The sequence below is a fragment of the Anoplopoma fimbria genome, chromosome 4 (assembly GCF_027596085.1).
Source record: "Anoplopoma fimbria isolate UVic2021 breed Golden Eagle Sablefish chromosome 4, Afim_UVic_2022, whole genome shotgun sequence".
Taxonomy (NCBI): Eukaryota; Metazoa; Chordata; class Actinopteri; order Perciformes; family Anoplopomatidae; genus Anoplopoma; species Anoplopoma fimbria.
In genome coordinates this window covers 21,859,081-21,882,239 of record NC_072452.1, presented here as the reverse complement: position 1 = coordinate 21,882,239, position 23,159 = coordinate 21,859,081, and the positions used below count along the sequence as shown (strand labels likewise).

At 41.1% G+C, this 23,159-nt stretch overlaps 1 protein-coding gene across 1 annotated transcript in view; it reads right to left on the bottom strand.

The window, feature by feature from the left end:
- Positions 1 to 23,159, bottom strand: part of rapgef2b (Rap guanine nucleotide exchange factor 2b) — a 104,795-nt gene that overhangs the window by 54,091 nt on the left and 27,545 nt on the right. Inside the window, 3 exon segments of the mRNA XM_054597637.1 lie at positions 9,531 to 9,614; positions 19,059 to 19,115; positions 21,852 to 21,922. Coding sequence (XP_054453612.1) covers positions 9,531 to 9,614; positions 19,059 to 19,115; positions 21,852 to 21,922 — 212 coding nt within the window.

Sequence of the window (23,159 nt, the reverse complement as noted above, 5' to 3'; positions counted from 1 at the left end):
CTGACATTAGTAATCCAATCCTCCATTTTGCGGGAGGCAAATGCCACTGGCAATGTGAGATATTAGAGAAGGGATTATGGAAGTGGAGAGTGAGGGGGTGGGAGGGTTTAGAAAAACACAAACGTGTCTTGTTTGGAAGATTAAAGCCTCCAACTGCTCTATGACTAGTCCTGAGCAGATATTAAAGCATGACATCTGCTGTGGGGGTGAATGTATATCAGGCAATAAACATAATATGTCTGAAACGACCATGTTGTCCTCCCAGTGGATGACAACTGGGAGGACAGTTGAGGTTTGGGCGTCTTTACAGCAATCAACACTGTAACACTGCAAAGTTTGAACCATGCAAATATATTCATTTGTATTAGCTCTACCACTACCGTTGATGTGTGCACAACCTATCTGCTGTTAATAATGCAGCACTGAGGAATTCAGGTCAAGTTGACGTAAGTTTTTTTTGCTTTTTTTTTTTCTTCCCTGGGAACTACAGTGTGTGCTGGCTGACAAACGTACAAAACCAGATAAGAAAGAAAGATAAGAAATGTGCCAGATGGTTGACCAGGTTTGTAAGTCAGTTATAAACCGAGCACAGCACAGAGCGAAGATCATCAGCGTAACAATCACCAAAATGCTGTTATGTGTGCTGCGCTTTCAGAGGAAAAGTGTATATACCGATGTTAAAAAAAAAAAATCATTATCTTCACTCTGCAAGGAGGTGAAGGAGGGAATTCAGCCTGCAGATAACATTAAAAATACAACAGACAACACGCGGTACATAAATACATAAAGATGGCGCGCACATAGACCGAAAAACAAAACTCATCAAAAAAGAATCAAGCAAGAAATGTTCAATGAACAATTTTGCAATTTAGGAGACGTATGCAAAGTGAAAATATGTGTTTGTACGGCAGCTTAATGTCATATCAGCGTTTCCAGTTTCTGACTTTAAAGTGGTCATTACGACTGGGGAAACTGGGATGTTTCTGAACACTTAATGTATTCAAATTGGTACTTTATAGGAAGGGCCCGAAATCCAAACAAACATGGACGCCTCATGTCAGTCAAAGTCTGTTGTTCAAAGGTAATAAAAACCCAGATTAAATGAATGAAGTACTACATCGTCAATTCACAGTATTTTCAAATCCTCACAAGGCCGACTGAATCTATAATCGCACAGCCGTCCTGATCTACAAAATAAAAGCTGCACCAGTAATAGCACCTGTTGCTTAAAGATGAGATGCAGATGAAGGTCTTGGGTTTCATCTTTCCAACCTCTGCCAAGATTCGATGAAAGATTTAGAAAACGTGAACTTGTCTTTTTCTGACTTTAGAAGGGACGTCTCATTTTAGAGCTTAACTAGAATCAAGATATTATGAATATAAAAAGTAAACTTCCTTTCTTTTAAAAAGTTAATCTGTGCTCCCATCAGGCGCTTTTGTATGGCGGCCAATATCTCTCTCTCTCTCTCTCTCTCTCTCTCTCTCTCTCAGTTGACTGACTGACATCTCCCCTGCCTCAGTGGCCTTGCGTTCCCCCTCCCGTTACACAACAAGCCTGGGCGTCTGGAATGTCATTCCACATGCATCACCAGCCTTTCCACTCTGCGAGCCCCGACAGCCCCACCGGCCAAAGCCTCAGATCCATTCTGCCGTCTGACTGAACCGGTGCAATCCCTAATCTGCACCCCTGGACTGAGCTGGAGGCGGAGGGTTGAAGGGTTGGAGGGTAGAGGGTAGAGGAAGGATGGGGATTCTCACTCTGTTAATCCGTTTAACTGAGTAAAGTGTTGAGAGGGCACACCAGCTTTTTTTTTTTAAACCCACCGGACCCTTAAAAAAAAAAAAAAAAAAAAAAAAAAAGGACAAAGATTAAACTGGTGATGCAAGACTGTAGACCCAGCTCAGAGAAGGTGGAGGTCAGAGGAGGGCGAGGACGTTCTCTGAAGTGTTCGTCAATGAAAACAGCATCCAGGCTTGAGGGGGTTTTACCAACGTCCCCTCTGAGCTGCGGTGGTCCATCCAACCACCCCTCACCTTGCAAACATAAACAGAATTCCTCGGCGTGTACACCACACACACACACACACACACACACACACACACACACACACGCACACACACACACACACACACACACACACACACACACACACACACACACACACACACACACACACACACACACACACACACACACGCCCCCGGAACATTTTTGCCCCGTCACTTCTGAAATAGACGCTGACACTGATTGCCAAGAATGTGCGTACGGCCCGTGACTTTAGCTTCCCGAAATACGACTTCACTGACAAAGTAATGTCAAAGAGAAAAAGGACACTGAAGCTTAAGACAGAGAGAGAGAGAGAGAGAGAGAGAGAGAGAGAGAGAGAGAGAGAGAGAGAGAGAGAGAGAGACTTATCTAGCCGCTCCAAACCTTTCCGAGGCGTATCAATCAATCATCTCAGCATCTTTAAACCATTTCTTACACTTTCTCCCCACAGCAGGAGCTCCATCTTTGTTTTGGTTTCAAAGTTGCCAAAAGTCTTGTATAACGCCCCCCGACCCAAACATGAAGAACACACACACACATTTTTTTATATATATATATATATATATATATATATACTGGCAGCACACACTGCTCCGCACTGACAGATCCAAAATAACATCAAAGTCGTGTTTCACATTCCAGACTTGAAGGTTACACAGCAGCGGGCTCCGCGGCCCCGACACGAGTCAGATTTTTGAAATTACAACCCCAAAAAACACAAGAGTGTTCTCTGGGCAGAGCTTCAAGTGAGTCATATACGGGAGTTACATGCGGCTGTAGTAGTCCGGACACTCACCCCCGACTCTCCCAAACCGCTCCCAGAGTGACAGCACCGACAGATAAGATAAGATAAGATAAGATAAGAGGATTCCCACGGTTAGTCCACAGTCGCTCCGGCAAGCACCCTCCAAGTCCCGAGACTCCGGTGTGACTGCGGCATATCGTCCTGCGTACACCCGAGTGTAGCTGTCTGAGAATGGGAGTGTGTGGCTCTGAAAGTGTGTGTGTGTGTGTGTGTGTGTGTGTGTGTGCGGATCAGCCTCTGCCCAATGGCTCTGCCCCCTTTCTCTCTCACTCTCCACCCCTCTCTCTCTCTCTGTGTGTGTAATGTGGCGCACTGACTACAGCCAGCATTCCAGCGTACGACTCACTTCCTGCCACAGAGATACAAGTGATAGAGAGGACAGGGTGTGTGTGTGTGTGTGTGTGTGTGTGTGTGTGTGTGTGTGTGTGTGTGTGTGTGTGTGTCACGTCGGGGTAGATGGGGAGGTGAGGACAGCATTCGTTCTCCTCTTTTGGTAAAAGTTACTCATGGACAACTGTTATGCATTCTGTAGAATTTAACACTTCTTTATAATAATGAGTAATTAATAATGATGAAGCTCGTGGGTAGATTAGATTTTTTCTGGAAACTTTGTTAGTCTAATAACATGCCTCCCAGCATGCATAGTCAAAAATGCTCAATAAGCTTTCTTTTTCTCTACTTTGATGAAATTTAAATCATAGAAGCTTGTTGTGGTTGTTTTTTTTTACACGCGACTCAAATCAGCCACATAGTCATTTATCTGATAAAAATTAAAACTATAGCTCTCTAAAAACACTCCATTTCTCATGACATTTGGGTGTAGTTTGTGCCGACTTCAGCCACTTTCCTCCGTACTTTTTAACTTCAGCCACAGATTTTCGTGCTCACGGATCAGCATTGATCCTGGTTTGAATGTAAAAGCTAACAACACAGCTCAGGATTTAATGAGTAGGCAGCATGGCGGATGAAGGATTAGACTTTAAACTGCTTTACTGGTGAAAAATAAACATAATTGGAAACCAGCGACTCTTGTCAGTATTTAACCCTAACCTAAGAGCAGTTGATTGAAGGTAATTCTTAGGTTCCTCTGAAGGGACTTGCAAGAGACAACGGATTCCAAATGAGTACCAAAAATGCTGAATCCTACATTTCCCACACTGCAATTTGTTAGTGTGTCTTCATTAAAACCTCCCTGTTAGGTACTGTAAATACCTACGTCTTTCAAACTCCATGGCCCCAATTTATATTGCAGGCTTTTTACTCCAAATGTTTATCAGACAAAAACAGCTTTTGAGCCACAGGACGCATTAAAGAACCGCTTTCAAAAGGCTGTTGTAATAATTGGTAGAGTGCCCCTTTAAATTGTGCTCCAGCTCATGAACAGAGTGAACAATTCAACACTGGTTCAGTTCAGTTCAACTTTAATTTAATGTCAAAACCATCGATGTATTGTTTACAGTGTATCCGGTTCTATTGGTCAGTGGCCTCATTACTCTGGTACCAGTGCTCATGTGAGTCACTGCTGGCAACAAAGTTATTTAAGAATGTTTTTCTCCAAAGAAAAAAAAAAAAAAAAAAAGAGGAAAACAATTCTCCTCGCTTTCACAATCAGTTTTGAAATATGTTATCATTTCAACATCGAGAGGGTCACAAAAATCACCACATGAGCGGCCACAGTGACTTTCAGTTTGAGAAGCAAATACTTTAAGTTGCAGTTAAAGTAAGTGTTGTTTTTCATCCATGTCAGGAGTAAAAAAAAAAAAAAAAAAAAAAAAAAAAAAAATCACCTTTCTGTCAACCTCCACACAACACAGAGTGCATGAGCAACAGAGACATCTGCGTCTGTGTGAGTACAGAATAAATTATCGCTGGATCAGTTTGTCATCTGCGGTCACAGATGAGTCTGTCTGGGCTGCTGCTGGCTGTCAAGAAATGATTTGATGCTTTACTGACCTTTTCCTTCAAGCAGTTCACACAAACAGAAGAGACGAGTTGGACGTCGCTCCGCTAAACTGGGAGCCCGGCTGCTGCCGTGTGCTGATTCAGTTAAGAGGAGTTGTTTTTTGATAAAGGCGGATTATCAGGAAACTCTTCCAGTTAATGACCGGAGGTAAAGTCCTGACAGCAGTCAACTGATAGTGATAATAAATGAGAGGCAGTACCATGAAGGAGGGGGAAGTACAAACCAGTACAGGGTTAATAAAGTGTATGTCATGGTGGAAGTTAAAAGTCCCATACACTGGGCTGTTATTGAAACTGGAACTAAAAATATAACAACATATTCATTACACAGCATTTAAAAAAGAAGATCTACTCTCATAAATGCTGCTGATTTGAGGGGTGAAAAAAAGTCATTAAGACAGCTATTACTTAGATGCTTTGCCAAATTCTGGTTCTGTCCATTGCCTAAAAAAAAAAAAAAACCCTGCAGAGTTGCAGAAAACAGAGTTGCAGCATCAACACATCTTATATTAGAAATAATTCATTTTTTATAAATAACTCCTAACTCGCTCTGACATTTGCAACTTTTCTGAAGAAAAATTCAAGAACTCTGTGTTAAAGGTTCGTGGATTTGAAATGTGGAAGGTCACTCTTCTTTTGCACAAACTAAACCCATTAGGGCAAAATCAGACGACACGATATCAGCCTGATTACGGCCTGACCGACGGATGTGGGGGGGCATCTGACCGACAGATTGCTTGTTTTCGTCCCGTGTGGCGTTGTGTGTTTTGGTGGAATACAGCCGATGCATCAAACAGAAATAATGCCAGCGTGTCCACATTTTTTTTTATGCTTTGACAACTTCCACAACATGTACCGTGATGTAGACCGATAGCAGCAAAGAGTGCTCTGTCAACTGAAAAACCTAACCGCAAGTAAGGATTTTTTCTTTATCCACGAGATGGGAATGCCAAAAGACAGAGCCATCACCAACACGTGTCGATAAATGATTCAAGATTCAGCTCCGTTCAGAAAACTCTTATTACATACATAAGCATTTTGCTGTTGGTGCTGCCGGGTGGAACAGTCAAGTCAGTCTCTGATGCTTTACATTACATTACATTACATTACATTACAGTCATTTAGCAGACGCTTTTATCCAAAGCGACTTACAGGAAGTGTATTCAACATTGGTATTCAAGAGAACTACTAGTCACCAGAAGTCATAAGTGCATCTCCTTTCTTAAACAAGCATCTCAAAGCATAAACCAGAGCAAAAGTACAGTGCAGAAGCAAGTTACTACGAAAACAATAATTGCAACAGACTAATACGAATACAATAAGTGCTACAAACTACTACGAATACAATAAGTGCTGCAAACTACTACGAATAGGATAAGTGCAGCGAACTGATACGAATACAGTAAGTGCAACAACTAATATGAATGCAATACAACTAATACGAATGCAATACTTTACTGGTGTATGTCACAAAAAGAAGGCGGGCTGCGATTGGTCCGAGTCCAACAAGAAGTCTCCTGTGTCTCTCTGCCAAGTCACGGCACAAATGAATCACTCTGTGATGGCCTGCTCCGACAAAACTCATTATCATGTATCCCAGTTTACTGATGTATTTCAATTACACGTTTAACACGGCACGTGTTTCTACAGGCTTTAAAGTCACCCCGCTTGCTAAGATTTATTTACTTGAGCTGTATTTGATTTCACGCTGGCCTCTGGGTTAAATAAAAAAAGGCACAGAGCTTCGGCTTATTCACCCAGTGACTAAGCCATTCCTCTTCCTCTGGGATCACATCTCACTCTACAGCGATCAGCGAGAGGAAGGGGGGGGGGGGGGGGCATCAGAGTGAGACAGAAGCACTGAGTGAGTGAGTGAGTGAGTGAGTGATGGAGGCATATCAGGTTTTCAACCTTGCTGCCAGAGGAGATACGAGCAGCCATTTCTGGGCAAGGTCTGTCTGAAACCCAATTCCAGCACACATTTAAAAGCTTCAGGAAGTCCTGCTGGACTCCATTCAGTTCCACACGTCACAACATATTTCCCCTAGCAGCCACCCCCCCCCCCCCACACACACACTTTTCTATGTTGCTATGACCATTCATTTAAAGCGAAAGCGTCCGAGATGATAAAATGGTCGAAGCTTAACGAGGCGGCTAATGTGGAAATGCCTCACTGCGTAAACAACCATCCAATATTCACGTGTCACTTCTGCGAAAACACTGACACACCTGTTGAAGCAGGAAGTGGGACAGTTACGCTTCCGACCATACAAACACTGTCGTGAAAATATATGTATTATTAATTATTTATTTTTTATCTTGATTTGAAAATGTACACTGTAATTCAAGTGCTGGTTGAGTTTTATAGACCAGGAAGTCCTTGAAAACTTGAAACCAGAATGTGTCGTTTTGGAATGAGTCATTTCCAAAATGTCTTCTTGTCTTCTCTCGCATCATTTCCCCCCCGAGAATGATGTTTTCAATGCAGCACGAGGCACTGTGGTAGAGGCTAAGACTATAATAGAGTGCTAAGTAGAGTGCTCTGTCTTCATACAGACGTGTTCTATTGACATATTCCTCTATGGTTAAGGTTAAGGCCACTAAAACTACTTTTTTTAAGTTATGGAAATATGACAGTCAAGGTTAAAAGAAACTTACATTAAGTTTTGGCGTTGAATGTTTGCATTAAAACCACCCAAGAGATTTTTATGACCCCGTTATTGCATCACGTTGCCTCCCCACCTTTGCTTCCCAGAGAGGACGGATCAATACTCGCATGATCACAAGAGGTCGAGAAAATCGGGTCACATGCTGTCACTTCTCTGTTGCAACGCATGAGCGAAATAACACAAATTCATGGATCGTGTGTTTCATTTCGCCGCAGTTGAAAAAGACACAAGGAGGTCTTGCGCAATGCAGTTGGCATCACTCGAAAAGGGAAAAAAAAAAAAAAGTGAGCTAATTATCAACCATATTCAGTCTCGTCTCATGCAGCAAGAGTGGATCTCCTTGCAACATATGCTTAGTAAACATTTTCCAGAGGCCTCCTCCCCAGCGACTGCGGTCGGGCATTAACTTTAATCTGCCAATATCTGCAAATCCTCCTCCGGCGTCACACACACACACACACACACACACACACAAATTCTCACCTTGGCAGAACTGGAAAGGTTATGTTTAAGGAGGGGGGGAGAGAAGCAGCGTTTTTTGGCACATTTCCGATCGAGCTTTTCCGTTCTAAATGCCTCCCACGTTCCTGTGAATCCGGAGAATGATCGGAGCCGGAGCCGACCCCGCCGACCCCCTCCCTCCGCGTTTAAAAGCAGCGGCGGCCCAAGTGTTTCGGAGTGGCCGTCCGTAGGTGTGGGTGTGTGTGTGTTATGCAAGGCTAATGGATGAAAAGATCATTGTTTTCAGAACGCCCACAGAGACGGTTCATGTAACAGAACCACTTGTGAAATCGCAGCTTTTTAACATTTGGATCTTGGCTTCAGAGGTGGTGATCACTGCTGGGAGCCGATGGCGCCGAGCTGGAGAGGGGAACGTGAATCTTAAGTCCTCGGAGGGGGTTGTAGTTAATTATTAGACATTATGGGGGTGGGCTCGGGGGTGACAAACTGCCTCTTCTTTCCTCAAAGACTACAATATTTCTTTCTTGGAACAACCTACCGTGTAAGAAAGAAAGAAAAGGGATGGAACTATATGTAAATCATGACATGTTTAGAGCGACTTCACACTATTTTTAACCACAACAACAACTATATACATATATTAAAAGATGCTTTAAACAACTAGAAAGTGAATGTATTGATATTTTTACATGTTGAAGCTTAAGTCTTATTTATTTTCATTGTAGAAATATGCTCATTAATGGAGATGTTTGTCGAGGCATGTGTGTACCAGGTCCATGGACTAGATTGAGTGTTACGTTCACTACAATTGCAGGTATGTGGATTATTTTTGGCTATTTGGCTGTTTTTCTGTTGTAACATTTTTTTAGAAAGACTGTATTTTTTTGTAACAACAATGTGCATTTCATGACGTCTTCCTTCATCTCCTCTTGTTCTGTTCTTTTCCTTGGGGAGGCACCGAGAGAATTTATGCAAGAAAGAAAGCTTTGTTTCTCTAGAATTGCTGCAAAGTTATGCTGATGGAGCTGTGGAGCTTCACAATAAAATGCAAGATATCAGCCCATCATCCTTCTCTGAGCAGATTGAAGGAACTACACACTGGTATATCAGACTATTTTGGATTACATCAGCAAATTAATATCATGTGTACAAACACATTAACATGGAAAAAATAAATATATAAATGAAGCTTTTTGGAAACATAAGTCAGCTTGCAGTTGGCAGCAGTGGCCACTTTATCTTCTTCTGTGCCCATTTAAGTAAAGTCTATTTCTTATAAAGCAATTATCAGATTAAAACTTTCCCTTTTGAGAAAGAAGCTTGGCTGTCCTTTGTAACTGTGCAAGCAATGTTTAAAAAGCCAATTTGGGTAAAAGAAAACATCCTTATTTACTCCTCGGGATAAGAGCAGGTTGATAAGAGTGGAAATAAACTTCTTTTTTTTTAGATAGTATAAATTAAAATAGTCCTGATCTGGTTAGTCTATGATTAGCTTTTTATCTCCCGATGTGGATGTTCTAAATAGGCCTTGAAGGGCGGAAGTTGCTCGCTTGTTAAACGGAACCAACATGGCCGGTGATCCTACCTGCTTCTGGGCAGGAACATGGACTCCTTGATGAAGACGGAGCCGGACAACAGGATGTACCAGCAGCTTCCGATGTCGTCAGGGCTGGAAGACAGAAAGAAAAGACACATTTAGCACAAATGATCAATGACAATTAGACAATTCATTGTTTTGATAAACAGTTAACTGTTTAAGTCTTCTTTTTATTTGGAAAATGAAAGGACACTGGTTAAGGCTTCTTGAGTGGGAATATCAATATTCAAACTAATATTGTTGGTCCACTATGACTGTGAACTGAATATGTTTGTTATGTTTGTAACACAAAAAAAAAAAGAAATGAAAAATGTGCTTGTGCTTTGGGAAAATGCGATGGGAATTTATCACTATTTTCTGAAAAACTATTGACCTAGAATATCATCAAAGAACTAAATTCTGATTCGTTGGAGCCATACTCTCTCGTATGAAGCTCGGGTGGGTATTGTTTTCAAAAACATTTTTTGTTTCTTTTGTTGAAATTCTCATTACACCCCGACAGAAAACAATGAATCAAATGCTCTGACGGAAAAAAATTCAAAAATCCAGTATCTGCTTGCTTGACAGCTGTGAGTACTGAGCAACAGTCACATGTTCGTTGTTTATGTTCAGTATAATCATTTTGGGGAAGTGGCTTTGGAGGACTTTAGCAACATTTGGAGCTGGTGCAGTTAGCTACTTTGGAAGAAGTGTTGACAACACTGTGCTCAGTTTTTTCATTAAATATATATTCTCTGCTGATGTTTGCTATTCCATTTGTTTGATCTACATGGAGTACCACTGGTGCTGCGATTTAATGCATCAGCAATATAAGCCTGCTCACTGTGACAAATCGGATCACTGCTTTAAAAATAAATAAAAGTAAAAGTAAGAAAAAAGAGAAAACATGAGAGAGTGTTGGAGAGAGAGCGAGAACTATGAATGAACTGAGGAATCATCACTCAATCCTCCCACACAGTCGAGGAAATTGGGCATCGCCGACGAAGTAAACTCAGACTGACCTCTGGATGATGTAGCGGGCTGTCAGGCTCTGACAACATGTCTGGCAAACAAACAAACACACAGTACACACACGGGTGCATGCTTCCACCACACTCGTGGCCATTTAATGGAAAGTACTGCCATTTTTTTCAGGCATTATGTTCCGTTAGTAGTGAACCAGAGGCCTTATTAAGGAACATCAAAAGATTCCACTGGGGGGGGAAGTTTGCCTTAAGATAAACAACTCACTAAATATGAAATTCAGAAATTGAATGTATAAAGCACGCTGGTGATTTTTAAAGGATGAACTTTTTTTTAATTATGCATCGGTTTTGTTCGTTTTACCCCTTTGGTTTATATCAGGATGTTCATGGCCACCAGTGGGAATGCAAAGAGATAACCTCACCAGGCTTAGATACACTGGACCTTCTACATGCAGGATTATCAAAGAGGCCGTGTGTGTGTTAACCTACCGAGGATGTAAACAAGCGCTACGCACATGGATAATGAAGTTAGCGCTTGCTTTGATTCACATGCAACCAGCCAGATGGGTCAGAGGCTGAACATTAAATATGAAGTCTTTGTGCAGCTCAGAGAAAACTGCTGCTTTCATTTGTACCTGGATTTGTGTAAAAATAGGATTCTGTGTGTGTTTTTACTTCTATTTGAGCTGAATTCTAGTTCAACAGTTCTGCATCAAACATGTCAACTGCCAGCCTTCAAACAGTGAAGAGGAAGCAGATACCCAGAGAGGGAAGTATTCTCATGACCCGTAACACTGATACCATCGTTTTCGAACGCTGGGAATTTGAAACGAGCACTTAAGTTTCGGTGGACAAATTAGGCGTGCCAGTAAACTGCTTTCATTTAGCCCTGATCATTCTAACAACGAAAGCTGCACTATGCCTGCAAAGAAATATAAGAGTATTTTGCAACACTTTAGGATTTATTTTTTGTTGCCTTTATTGCCTATTTTGTCATTCTGACTATTTTCAAACAACACAAAGAGTCAAAGTGTGTAAATTTGACTTATTTTCACTACATTTGTAATTTGTGTTTCATCTTTGTTCAACTTAAACTTTGTAATAGAACTTTGTTTAATGCATGTCTTATGTAATATTGAAAAAAAATAAACGTTATTCACAATTATGAGCATTATTCCAGATAAAAAATACATCAACATTTTGGGAAATACGCTTATTTGTTTCAGATGAGGATCAATTCTGCTACAGCAAGCAGCCAGTTAGCTTAGCATAGGCCTTGAAACAGGGGGAAACAGCTGGCCTTCATATTTCTCATCCAACTCTAGGAAAAGTGGATTTCCGGTATATGGAAAGTGAAAAAAAAAAAAAGTTATCAGTCTACGTCAGTTCAGGTATTACTGTTAAGCTCCACCTGATGGTGCGAAAACCCATTATTTTCTTTGCTATGAAATCACAGCATCAATTTAAGCCAACATCCGTCTGTTCACCAGTCGACACTTAAACAAATGTCACCTCGTCCCAATAAAAGAAAGCCTGCTCATCAAGCCGGAATCGAACGTTCGTACTTGAAGGTGTTCTGGTGTTAATGAGGCAGCAGCTCGTGTGATCGTCGCTGAACATCTTCACCTGGTCTGAGTGATACTTTTTAATTGAAACCAGAGGGAGGAAGAAAAGAAAAAAGAAGCAAGAATCAATGACCAGTCACACGTCAGCAATGTGGGACTGGTTTTTGCTTACAGGAAGGTAAAGGATGGGTGCACTTATTAAACACCCGCGCCTGCACAGACACGTATATATTCACACCCAGCATCACTGTGCTGACCGAGTTTTTTCTCCCTAATCACCGAGAACAAAGTCTCTCCCCACTCCTTCCCTCTCCTCCTCTCCTACACTTTTCTTGCAGAACTAATGAGGCTGTAGACAGCACACCCTACTGACACAGTGCAAAAAAATCCTCCAACAGCATCTTTCTCCTTCTCCTTCTCCCTCTGCTGATCTCCACCCGCCTCCCTCCAGACTCGCTCCAGCCTTTCATGGTTCTTCCTTTTCGTTCGGGGATGACACGAACGAGATGCTCAATTATTAATTGCCTGCACGCAGATGTACGGAGCGAGGGGGAGCACCTCGCATGGCTGAGGAGGAGGAGGAGGAGGAGGAGGAGGAGGAGGAGGAGGAGGAGATACAATGCCAAAAAAGTAGGAGATCGGAGGCTCTTATGCGCCGCGACAGCTTGACTGAACTGGGTCATGACTACTGGAAGCATTAGTCAAACGGTAAATATGATCCACAAAACCCCCCTTGGGAAGCTGTTAACAGCGGGGAATCTGGTTTTACGGGTACCATGGAGGTAGTGGAAGGGGGTTGAATGAGGCGACGAGAGTTAGAAACTGAGTCATATTTTGGACACAATTATTTGCATCTTATCAATAATTCCGCTCAAGTTATTCTCTTTTTTTTTTAACCAGGATAAACAGCGTTTGGACTCACAGGATGGACTGATACAAAAAAAAAGGAGTGTTGAGCGCATTCAGAGGCCCAATATAAACAAGCAGCTAAAAATATGACCATTTTAACTTGTTATTGTCGTGTTGTTTTCGCCATAAAACTCTCAGGAGACTGTCAATACCACAATGGTATTGTGACATTATGAAATAAAACATTCATACCACTTTTCGTAATTGTCCGATTGTCCTGAAAACATATTTTTTTTAATCTAAAAGCTAAAAAAAAGCTCAAGAGAGGGGGTGGGAGAGGACCGAGAGTTTACTGGTTAATGTGATTTACAGATATAAATACAGTAAAAGGTTTCTGATCAGCAAAATATTGTGTTTATGTTCCAAACCCGGTATTATCCAACATAATGAATTAAATAAAAGTGGATACAATGATTTTAAAACAACACCTATTGATTCTTTCCATTGACTATTCCAGTTTTTCATTCGTACTATTACCACTTTTTAACATTTAAAGATCACTTTTGTCTTCTCTTCTTGCCTCCTGATTAGTTTATGTTGTCTCTTATTGCAGGTGTGACAGCCGACTGTGGGAAACTGTGCAACCGGTAGTTAGTTAATTATTGTGCACTTGAATTTGTAATTGTGTTTAAAATTCCCTACTTAACTCAAATATGAGATTATTATTATTATTTAACTGAATCACAATTTCTATTTATTCAATTTACACAAACTCTCTACGACCTGGCAACTGCACAAGTACCACCTTAGCAACATGTATCCCTGGTTGCTAAGCGCTGGAGCACATGGTCATAGTTAGATGTTTCTGCTTTCTGTTGGACCTTATTAAAAAGCTCAGACTATGGCGGAGTGCTCGAGACCACATCACTTCAGATACAGTACATTCCTGCCAACTTTACCAAGTTTCTCTGCGGCCATTCAGATGCTTGTCAAATGACTAATGTCTCCATGATGGCACTGAACATACTGCATGTACTGGAATGTATGATTATATAAGCCGGCACTGGGATCATTGGAAATCAGAGGGCTTTATCAGTTCCATCTTTCACTGAGTTTCCTCATCAACCCTCCTATGATGATGTGCCAGCTTTCCAACACTCACTGTGAATCTCAGCCTGGGGTCAAAATATCACAGTGTGCTAACTGTTCTTCTTTAGAATTATCATGTTAGATTATTATAAATTCCATTTTTCTATCAAGGAACTACCATCAAGTAAACTCAAGTAACAACTGGTTTATTTAAACAAGATGTGTAGCCACACCTAACTGTTGCCCTGATGATTGTTAGATAAGTGTTTTTCTTTTTCTCTCCTGGCAACAGCTTGTTGGACTTGGACTGATGCCGTCTACTGACGAGAGACAGACATCTTCTTCTTCCTCTTTTAATTATTTCACTCAAAACAACAAGTGAAATAATTAAACTGGGTCTCTGACTGTGAGGGTGTAGCTCTGACTGTGAGGGTAAAATGGGATTTCAGCGTGACATGTGTGGAAGGTAAATTCCTGTTTTCATGGCAACACTACCACCAACGGGAATTAACTGTTAGTTGTTGTTTCAATAACAACAAAATAAATTAATTAAAAAAAGACATCATACAATTAGTTACTTTGACTTGAAATACATTGAAATATATATATTTAAAGATTGAAATGGTCACAAATTTAAAGACAGGCAGGCTTGACTTTTAAATTCCTCATAACAAAAAAATAAACAAAAAAAACTGATTATTAAATGTAAGGCTGCAACTAACAATGGCTTTAATTTTCAATTAACCTGACAATTATTTTCTCAATTAATCTAATGGTCACTAACAGTATGAAAATTGCAATGGTTTTAAAAGTTCACACAGTCTATCATAATTGAAAAATAATATTAAAAATGAAACAATTAATATTGTTTTGATGGACTAATTAATGATGGAAAACTCTAATTAAAATGCAAAACGTACACGTTTTGACTCCAATGCATGTAGTTTGAAAAACAATCGTTCAACAGAGAATAGCAAAACGCCATGGCAACGCACATCTAAAAAGGCATGGAGTTCTCAGTTGGACCACACAGGCCAGTGAGGGTCAAAGGTCAAGGGTCACTCCGAAAGAGCTGACAAGGAAGAGGTTAAAAGGCAGACCAGAAGGTACCAACCCTCTTCAGCAGCCTCCATTAAATGTGCCCAGTCAGCCTCCATCACAGAGGGGCTTTAGGGCTATAATCTCTGGATGCTCTCACAGCATGGGATGTTTTCACAAGATATTGAGTGTGACTGCGTGTGTGTGTGCGTGTGTGTGTGTGTGTGTGTGTGTGTGTGTGTGTGTGTAGTGTTTGCACTCTAGCAATCTAGAGCCCCAGGAAGGAAACATGAGCACTTCTATAACTATTACCCTCATCCTCCTATCATTGCTCCAGGACTGCCAACTGTCGACGATAGTTAGAGAGAGATTGTGAGTGTGCGGGTCGTTAACTCGGGCATTTGTATGAATCTGAGTGCTTTTCTGCAACATTATGGAAGGAAAAAAAAAAAGAAAACATTTTGTATGTAGCCAGGATTTAGTTCGGTGTAAAATGTTCTTTTGGCTCCCGTCGTCCCGAACTCAGGGGAGGAAGATCCAGAAGAAAAATGGCTGCCAAACAGTGACAGTTTGCTCCAATTGAAAAATAGCAAAAACTAAAAGAAATATGTATTTTTCTCCTCTTCAAGGACGCATAACAGATGAGAGAAAGAAACTTCTGAGCTTGTTTGAGAGTAAGAAAATGTAGATTGATTGATTAGCTTCACACTTAGGAGTAACTGCTTTTCTGCGTCTGATGTGATAGCACTCTAAATATATTTGGATTTTTGACTGTTGGTTGGACAAAAAAGTGAAATGGAGCCATCACCTAAGGCTTCAGAAAAATAGTGATGGGTATTTTTTTAATTTCTTACATTTTGAAAACCAAATGATCACTACAGTTAGTGGGGTCAGAGGGGGGGTCCAGGCTTAATATCACGGAGGTAATAAGAAGAACAGCCATTACCCCTCATGGAGACCCCCTGTGGGTTTTTTATTAACCTGAAATCAAATTTTGTCACATTTAGTGAAGCGTAATCTTCATAGACAGCTCTCTAAATCACAAATATCCCACTGTATATATGTGTTTTGAACTCATCCACCGTATCTCCACTGATTGATCCGGGTTCAGAGTCTGAGCGTGTCCGTTTCACTCCAGGCAGACTCCCCTTCACGCGCTACGGCGGGCATGAAAATAAAGTCAATAACTCAATACACCATACTGTTGACTTCTTCGGGAGACTGAGTCAGCGTGGAGCAATCTACACGTTTCGCTTACGTCTCGTCGCGCTTTCCGGGAATTCCAGTAAAAATCCGCCGGTGTGGTGTGGAAAAATGACTGTGGGGCAACGTTACTTTCTTTTTTTTGGTTAAATATCTTGATGGCATCTGTTGGAAAGAACGCGAGGCAGCAGCGCACTAAACATTTACACCCTGACACAATTATGTATGAAACTGCCAATAAGATTTGTTGACGTATTAGTCAAAGGTGCCAGAATCGTTCCTGACCACTTTAACCCCCGAACACACTCATCCCAACACATAGGTCAGACAGTGTGGTTGTACGATGTAAGAGACAAATAAAAATATACATTTAAATGTTTAGCTAAGCTCTCTGAATGGTCTCCATAAAGGCCGTTTATGATTACTGAAACCAGACAATTTATAACTGGTGTGTCCGCCTGTAGTTTTTCTAAAAGTACATCCAATAGAGCCATGGCTTTTCCTTTAAGGAAGTGCACTCTCTGACATATGACTCAGTTTTACAACTTAATAGAGATACTATCACAATTAAATTCCCCCATTGACTTTAAGAGCTCTGGTTTACCAGCAGATTATTGTCCTTGTTATAAATAGACAGGCTGTTAGAAGCTTGTGTTTTCACGAGAGAAGGATGATTAAGATCTCGCACAGGAGGAAAGTCAATCTCCTCTGCTGCTGTTTAACACTCTGCTCTTATCAGGAAGAGCCCTGACAGACTTTTTTTTATAGGTTCACACATGCATGCACGCATTGTACACATGCAAACAGTTGTGCATAGACGCAGCAACAAACTAGCACACTCGTGCTGATTAAATGAACCAATAAACCAAAAAGAAAATAACCTGCTGTGTTGATGGTTACGCCTGCAGGTAAACTGAGAAAAGTAGTTTCACTCTCCTTTACGGTTATTCCTCTTTTATATAAGACGCACACATATGACTTGGGCTTGACTATTTTGAAGGAAAAAAAATATATATGGAATTACGATTATTTAGACTAAATGCAATAACGATATGATGAGCAATATCGGAGGGAATGATCATTTTTTCATCATTGTTCTAATTTTCATTGAAAAACATGTTAAGATGGTTATGATGTGATTTTTGCAGGGATTGATACCAAATAAATATGTTTTCTAAAGTTTGTAGGATATTATGTGTAGGCCAGGACACCTCTGCATCGCAACAATATTTCATTCAAAAACACGGATCAATACACAGAATTTCACAAAGTCAACATTACATTATTAACAAATCAAAGTCTCAGATTGACAACTTTCTGTTCATAAAACTCTCTCTCTCTCTCTCTCTCTCTCTCTCTCTCTCTCTCTCTCTCTCTCTCTCTCTCTCTCTCTCTCTCTCTCTCTCTCTCTCTCTCTCTCTCTCTCTCTCTCTCTCTCTCTCTCTCTCTCTCTCTCTCTCTCTCTCTCTCTCTCTCTCTCTCTCTCTCTCTCTCTCTCTCTCTCTCTCTCTCTCTCTCTCTCTCTCTCTCTCTCTCTCCCCATCATTGGAGGTAGATTAAATGCTGTTTATATGTAAATAATAGTAAACCAATTAAAACCGAATGGCATCGGAGTCCAACCTTAGTTGGGGAGCATCATTCACTGTGTTGGTCTGAATGAGGTATTAGACGACGTCCACAATAGCTGGTTTATAAAAAAAAAAAAAACTGTTTATGTGTAGAAAGTATGTGCGTCCACTTTAGCGTTTCTATTTGCATATTTACATTTTTGAGAGGAATTTGACTAGGACATCTAAGAAAGCTCTTCATTAATGACACCACTAAAAATGCAAAGAGAGCCACTAAGCTATAGGCTCGCGTGTGTGTGTGTGTGTGTGTGTGTGTGTGTGTGTGTGTGTGTGTGTGTGTGTGTGTGTGTGTGTGTGTGTGTGTGTGTGTGTGTGGTGGCTGGGTTGGGGGACCGGAGGGAATCTTGCTGAAACTGGAGTCTATTATGCGACCACCACCTAATCTACATTCCAATTGTTTAAATTAGCTCCCACACCGTCGATGGGCTTCTAATGAAGTGTTGACTCTTCCCCATCATCCCCCAACACACACACGCATACATAAATACATATGGACCCCCGCTAACACACACACACACCTACATAGGGGATCCTCTGTCACCCCTAGAGAGGCTGATAACGTTAATTGACGATCTTAATTCTCCCCATGGGTGTTGGGAAGACGTCAACACGTGACGGTAGTCGAACATGCAGTGAGCAGAGAGCACCCGCGGCGCTGTCTGCTTACTGCAGCTGTTGCAGCCTTTCAAAAAAGTGTCCAAACACACTCAGAAACCGTCAGGAGGATGTCAATACATCTTTACGATCATAAAAGCATATAAGCGTTGCCGCTAGTGACTTGATAGCATGAAGGAGATACTTTTATGAGCTACCACGGCTACAGTTATTCTGTATTTATTCAGCACACACTGCCTTATTGCATTGAACCTTCTAGGCTCTTGTTGGTCAGCGGTGCTGCAGAGGGGTTTGGTGTGACGCTGATACACACACACACACATTTTCATGAAAGCCTCGACTGTCAACGGTCAACCAGGTCGCTCCATTTGGTGGACCCGGCATGTCTCAGCTCATCCGTAACTCTGAGTAGTGGTGGTTACACTGGCCGCCCTCTGTCGCTTGTCCTTTAAATGTGTTCACACGCTGGCAAGTATGTAAGTATTTGACCAAATGAACGTCATCCGTGCCCATTTAACACACAGACAACCACACCCGTGCACTTCCAGACATTGTGGTACTTACTAGTACAGCACTTCATTGGCCTCATGTCTCTCATAACGCACCGTCTCGCACATTATCCTGCAGGGGGAGAGGAGGGAGGAGGGGGGAGAGAGTGGAAGTCAGAAAACAATCGGAGGAAACAGTAACTCTGGTGAGTTAGCAATGTTACACAACAGGACAAAAAGGAAAGGAATGGATCCAGGCATTGTTCTAATAAGGGTGTAGCTTCAGATACGAAACCAACCCTTGATACTCGTGAATGTGTTGTCACGCCTACATGACAGGACCTACGGGACTTTCAGCAAGCATCTGTGACAGGCAGCGAACACGTGATGCCGATCAACATTAAGATGCAGTATGTTATAGATATGAATGACCTGCTAAGAAGAAGAGCAACTTCATATTCATATCAGCATCACATTATGACAGACTTGTGGCTGCATTGCATTATGGTCTATTGAAGCGACTGTCAAGACAGGAAACCAGTTATTCTACAATGTGTTCTGTGGTGGTTAGTTACGTTTGTCACACAGAGGCCTTTGAGATTTTATCGCAATGACATTGACTGCTTTAGTTTCAGATTGATGTTTTAGATCCGCTGTAGTTATGTTGTTAATGTCCTTGAATGACATACAATCTGTTTCATGGGCAAATATGGCATATCATGCTTCTTTATGCTGTGAGATATTTTCCCCTGACGTTCCTTATAAAATCTGGTGAGGCTGCTTTATATCTGTATGGCTTAACTGTAAAGAAACTCTTTTTCTAAGAAAGGAAAACTTTCATGGTTCTTGTAAAATCGATGTTTTTTTAAAAAGGGCTTTTATTTTGCCATCTATAATTTTTCCTTTTTATTTTATGCATCTGGTTGTAATGTGTCTCGGTATTGTTGCCAAACTATTTATCTGGTTGATGACAGCACTGATGAACAGCGAAGAGACTGTTTCTCCATCACTGCACCATGATAGATTTCTTTTTAAAGTTTATTTTGGGATTTGAACAATTAACAACAATAAACCGCAGAGTCACAAGACTCCCACAAACAAGTGTCATTTATCCAGGTCAGAGGAGCTTTCTCTGTCCGGTACTTCCTCATCCTCACGTTGTGCTCCCGCTGCCCTCATCAGTGAAATGTTGTTTTTGTTTTCCCTTAGTTTAAGAGTGTTAAACATGAAGGATGTAAAAGAATAATAATATGACAGTACTATCATTTTTCAACCAAGGATTTAACCCTCATTCTGTCTCACTCTGTTCTTTTGTGAGGGACCACATTATTTTATTTTTTTTAAATCGCAGATCTCTGATTTTTGGATTCAAACCCCGTTTTTTTTTCTCCCCACAACATAAAACAAGAGGAATAGTCATCCACATCAGGCTTTTCCTAAACGCCTCCAGAGAAGACAACTGTGCCTTAACTCTACTGACAGGCAACCATAGTAAACAGAAGCTGATCAAAACACAAAAGGCTTCAAAAATAGCTGGGGGCGGCCGTCGAGTTGCAGAAAAAAAAAAAAAAAAAAAAAAAAAACAATCCCGGGCTCCAAAAAAACAAGTCGCTGTGAAAATAAAAAGGACTACACAGGGAAAACAACACATTCCTCTCAGATGAAATGTGGAGTAAAAAAAAAAAAAAAAAAAAAAAAAAAAAGATCTATAACATAATCCCATAGTTAAGAGGGACGGCTGGGAATCGTGTGTGTTTTTTTTTTTTTTTTTTTTTTTTTTTAAAGGATGGGAAAATCAAAGTTGGCAGGAGTGGAGGACTGGTCTGTGGGACCACGGGGACATTCCTCAGGATCCAAACAGGGGAGGAGGGAGATGGGAAGGGGGGGGGTATTGTCGGGGGGAGGCCTCTGAAGGGTCACACAGTGGAATGTTACAGCTCGCGGGTCATGTACTGCTACATTGTTCCGTCGCCAGTATAATCCACATGTATGCACACAAGGCATGCTGGGAACCGACTTCTGACACGCAGTGTTTGGAAAAGTCTGCGCCGGGCAGAAAGGACGGGGAGGCCGACGCGATGACGGGAGAGAAGAGCGGCGGGTTCACGGCAGGGAGGTTTCAATCACGTTTGAGATATTGTTTTTTCTTTTGTAGAGACGAGCTCGTCTTTTTCAGTCTCGATCCAAAAAACCTGTTTCAATAGATGGAGCGGCTCCATATGGACCCAATCAATCATCACAATTTCATAATTTCAAAAAGGTAGGATCTCAGCATTCAAAACCAAAAGACATTAAAGTTACTATCATACTAGTGAGGAAAAAAGAAGAAAGAAGTCAATCCTGGTCTACTTTCACACCTCTCACCTGACCCTATGCTGTGATAAAAGGGCCTGAATATCAAATGAAATTCCTCTCTAAGAAGAGTTGGAGGTTGTTACATTTCATATCGTGTTAATGTTTACACACCTACAAGAAACAATAGCTCTTATCCCTTAGTCACCTAGGAAAGCGATAACCCTAAAAGGTCATAACTTAACATTAATCAAGCTTTAACTGTGCCAAGTCATAGTAAGAGCTGGATTTCAGTAATTGTGCCTTTTTTTAGCAGCAGATTTGCTTTTTATAGAATAGAATAATTCCAGCCGATGAGTGGTTTTAGGGGCAGAGCGTCTGCTGGATTAGAAAACCAGACGAATCTTACCACCACTTGGCCGATGGCTCCGTGTTAATATTTCCAACCCCTGACTAAACTCGTTACGGAGCAGACACTGAGGAGTTGTCTGTGTTTAAATTAGCATTTGTAATTCATGTGATTGGAATATCGAGCTCCAATCTATGCAGACTTTTACTGATTGGTGCAGACACTGACCTCAGCTGGTGCTCTCGCAGGTTGGACAAGGCCTCCATCCCGTGGAGATACGAGTAGACGATCTCCAGGTCCTGAGGATCAGAGGAGAAGGGTGGTTAGACACAGGAGCTTTTATAAAGCAACTACAATCAATATTTGTAACATGAAAAAAATGCATTAAAAAGACAATGACTACGTGTGTAATGGTTTTGATTCTCTCGAAACACTCTGATCAACCAGCTGGTTCACTGAAAAAGCTGAGATCAACTACCTGCTCAGCACCAAATGGCAGACAGACAAAAAAAAGATTGAACATTGTGAATCATTTAGCTTCTGAAGAGCAGATATGTAAATAGGAAACTTTTTGCCAACAATATCAACTATATGAGGTCATCATACAGAACCAGTCAAAAGTGTGGACACACCTTCTCATTCAACTACTTTGAAGAATGTAAAATATAAAACATATTCTGGTTTGTTGAGCGTTTGTTTGTTTACCACATAATTCCCTATGTGTTCCTTCATAGTTTGGATGTCTTCAATATTAATCTACAATGTAGAAACAAAATAAAAACAAAAATAAAGATTGAATGAGAAGGTGTGTCCAGACTTTTGACTGGTACTGTATGTCAATGCTGAGTTTACATCCTGTTGAAATGACATTTAAATGACCCAAAAACAATCAGTTAATATATGTTGAATGTGACTATGATGTAGATTGCATTGTCATTAAACCTTGACGGGGCTGCCAATAAATATAACTTTCAGTATAGCCTATAAATATTTTATGGATGGCATGAATGGAAGCAGCAAACACTCAAAGTGGTTAGGCTGAAACATGTGTGATATTTAGTCGACAAATGATTATAAGATCAATCGTTTATCATAAATGTTGATTACTTTTCATTAAGTCAACTACCTGCTTAAAGCGTTGACAAATCAAAGCTAAACACGGCCGAGTAATGATCCTGTAGTCGCGCCGACACTTAAACTACTGATTATTCATCCAGCAGTGGACAAACTGCCAACTCATACAACAGAAAACCTTTCACACAGACAGTGACATTGATTTATGTGTCCGAGCATCGGATTAGAAAGCAATAAAGCACCTCGCAGAGAGAGAGAGAGAGAAAATAAAGGAACAACACTGCACAACCATAAACTCCCCATTCAATTACTTCATCAAGTGACCCAGTGAGCGACTCTCAGATTGTTTGGCGAGAATCCAAGTCAGAGGTGAAACAAAGTGGCCCTCTGCGAGAGCTGGCAGCCAGGACAGCTCCTCCTCTGTGTACTGGTACCCACTGGCTCTGTGTGTGTGTGTGTGTG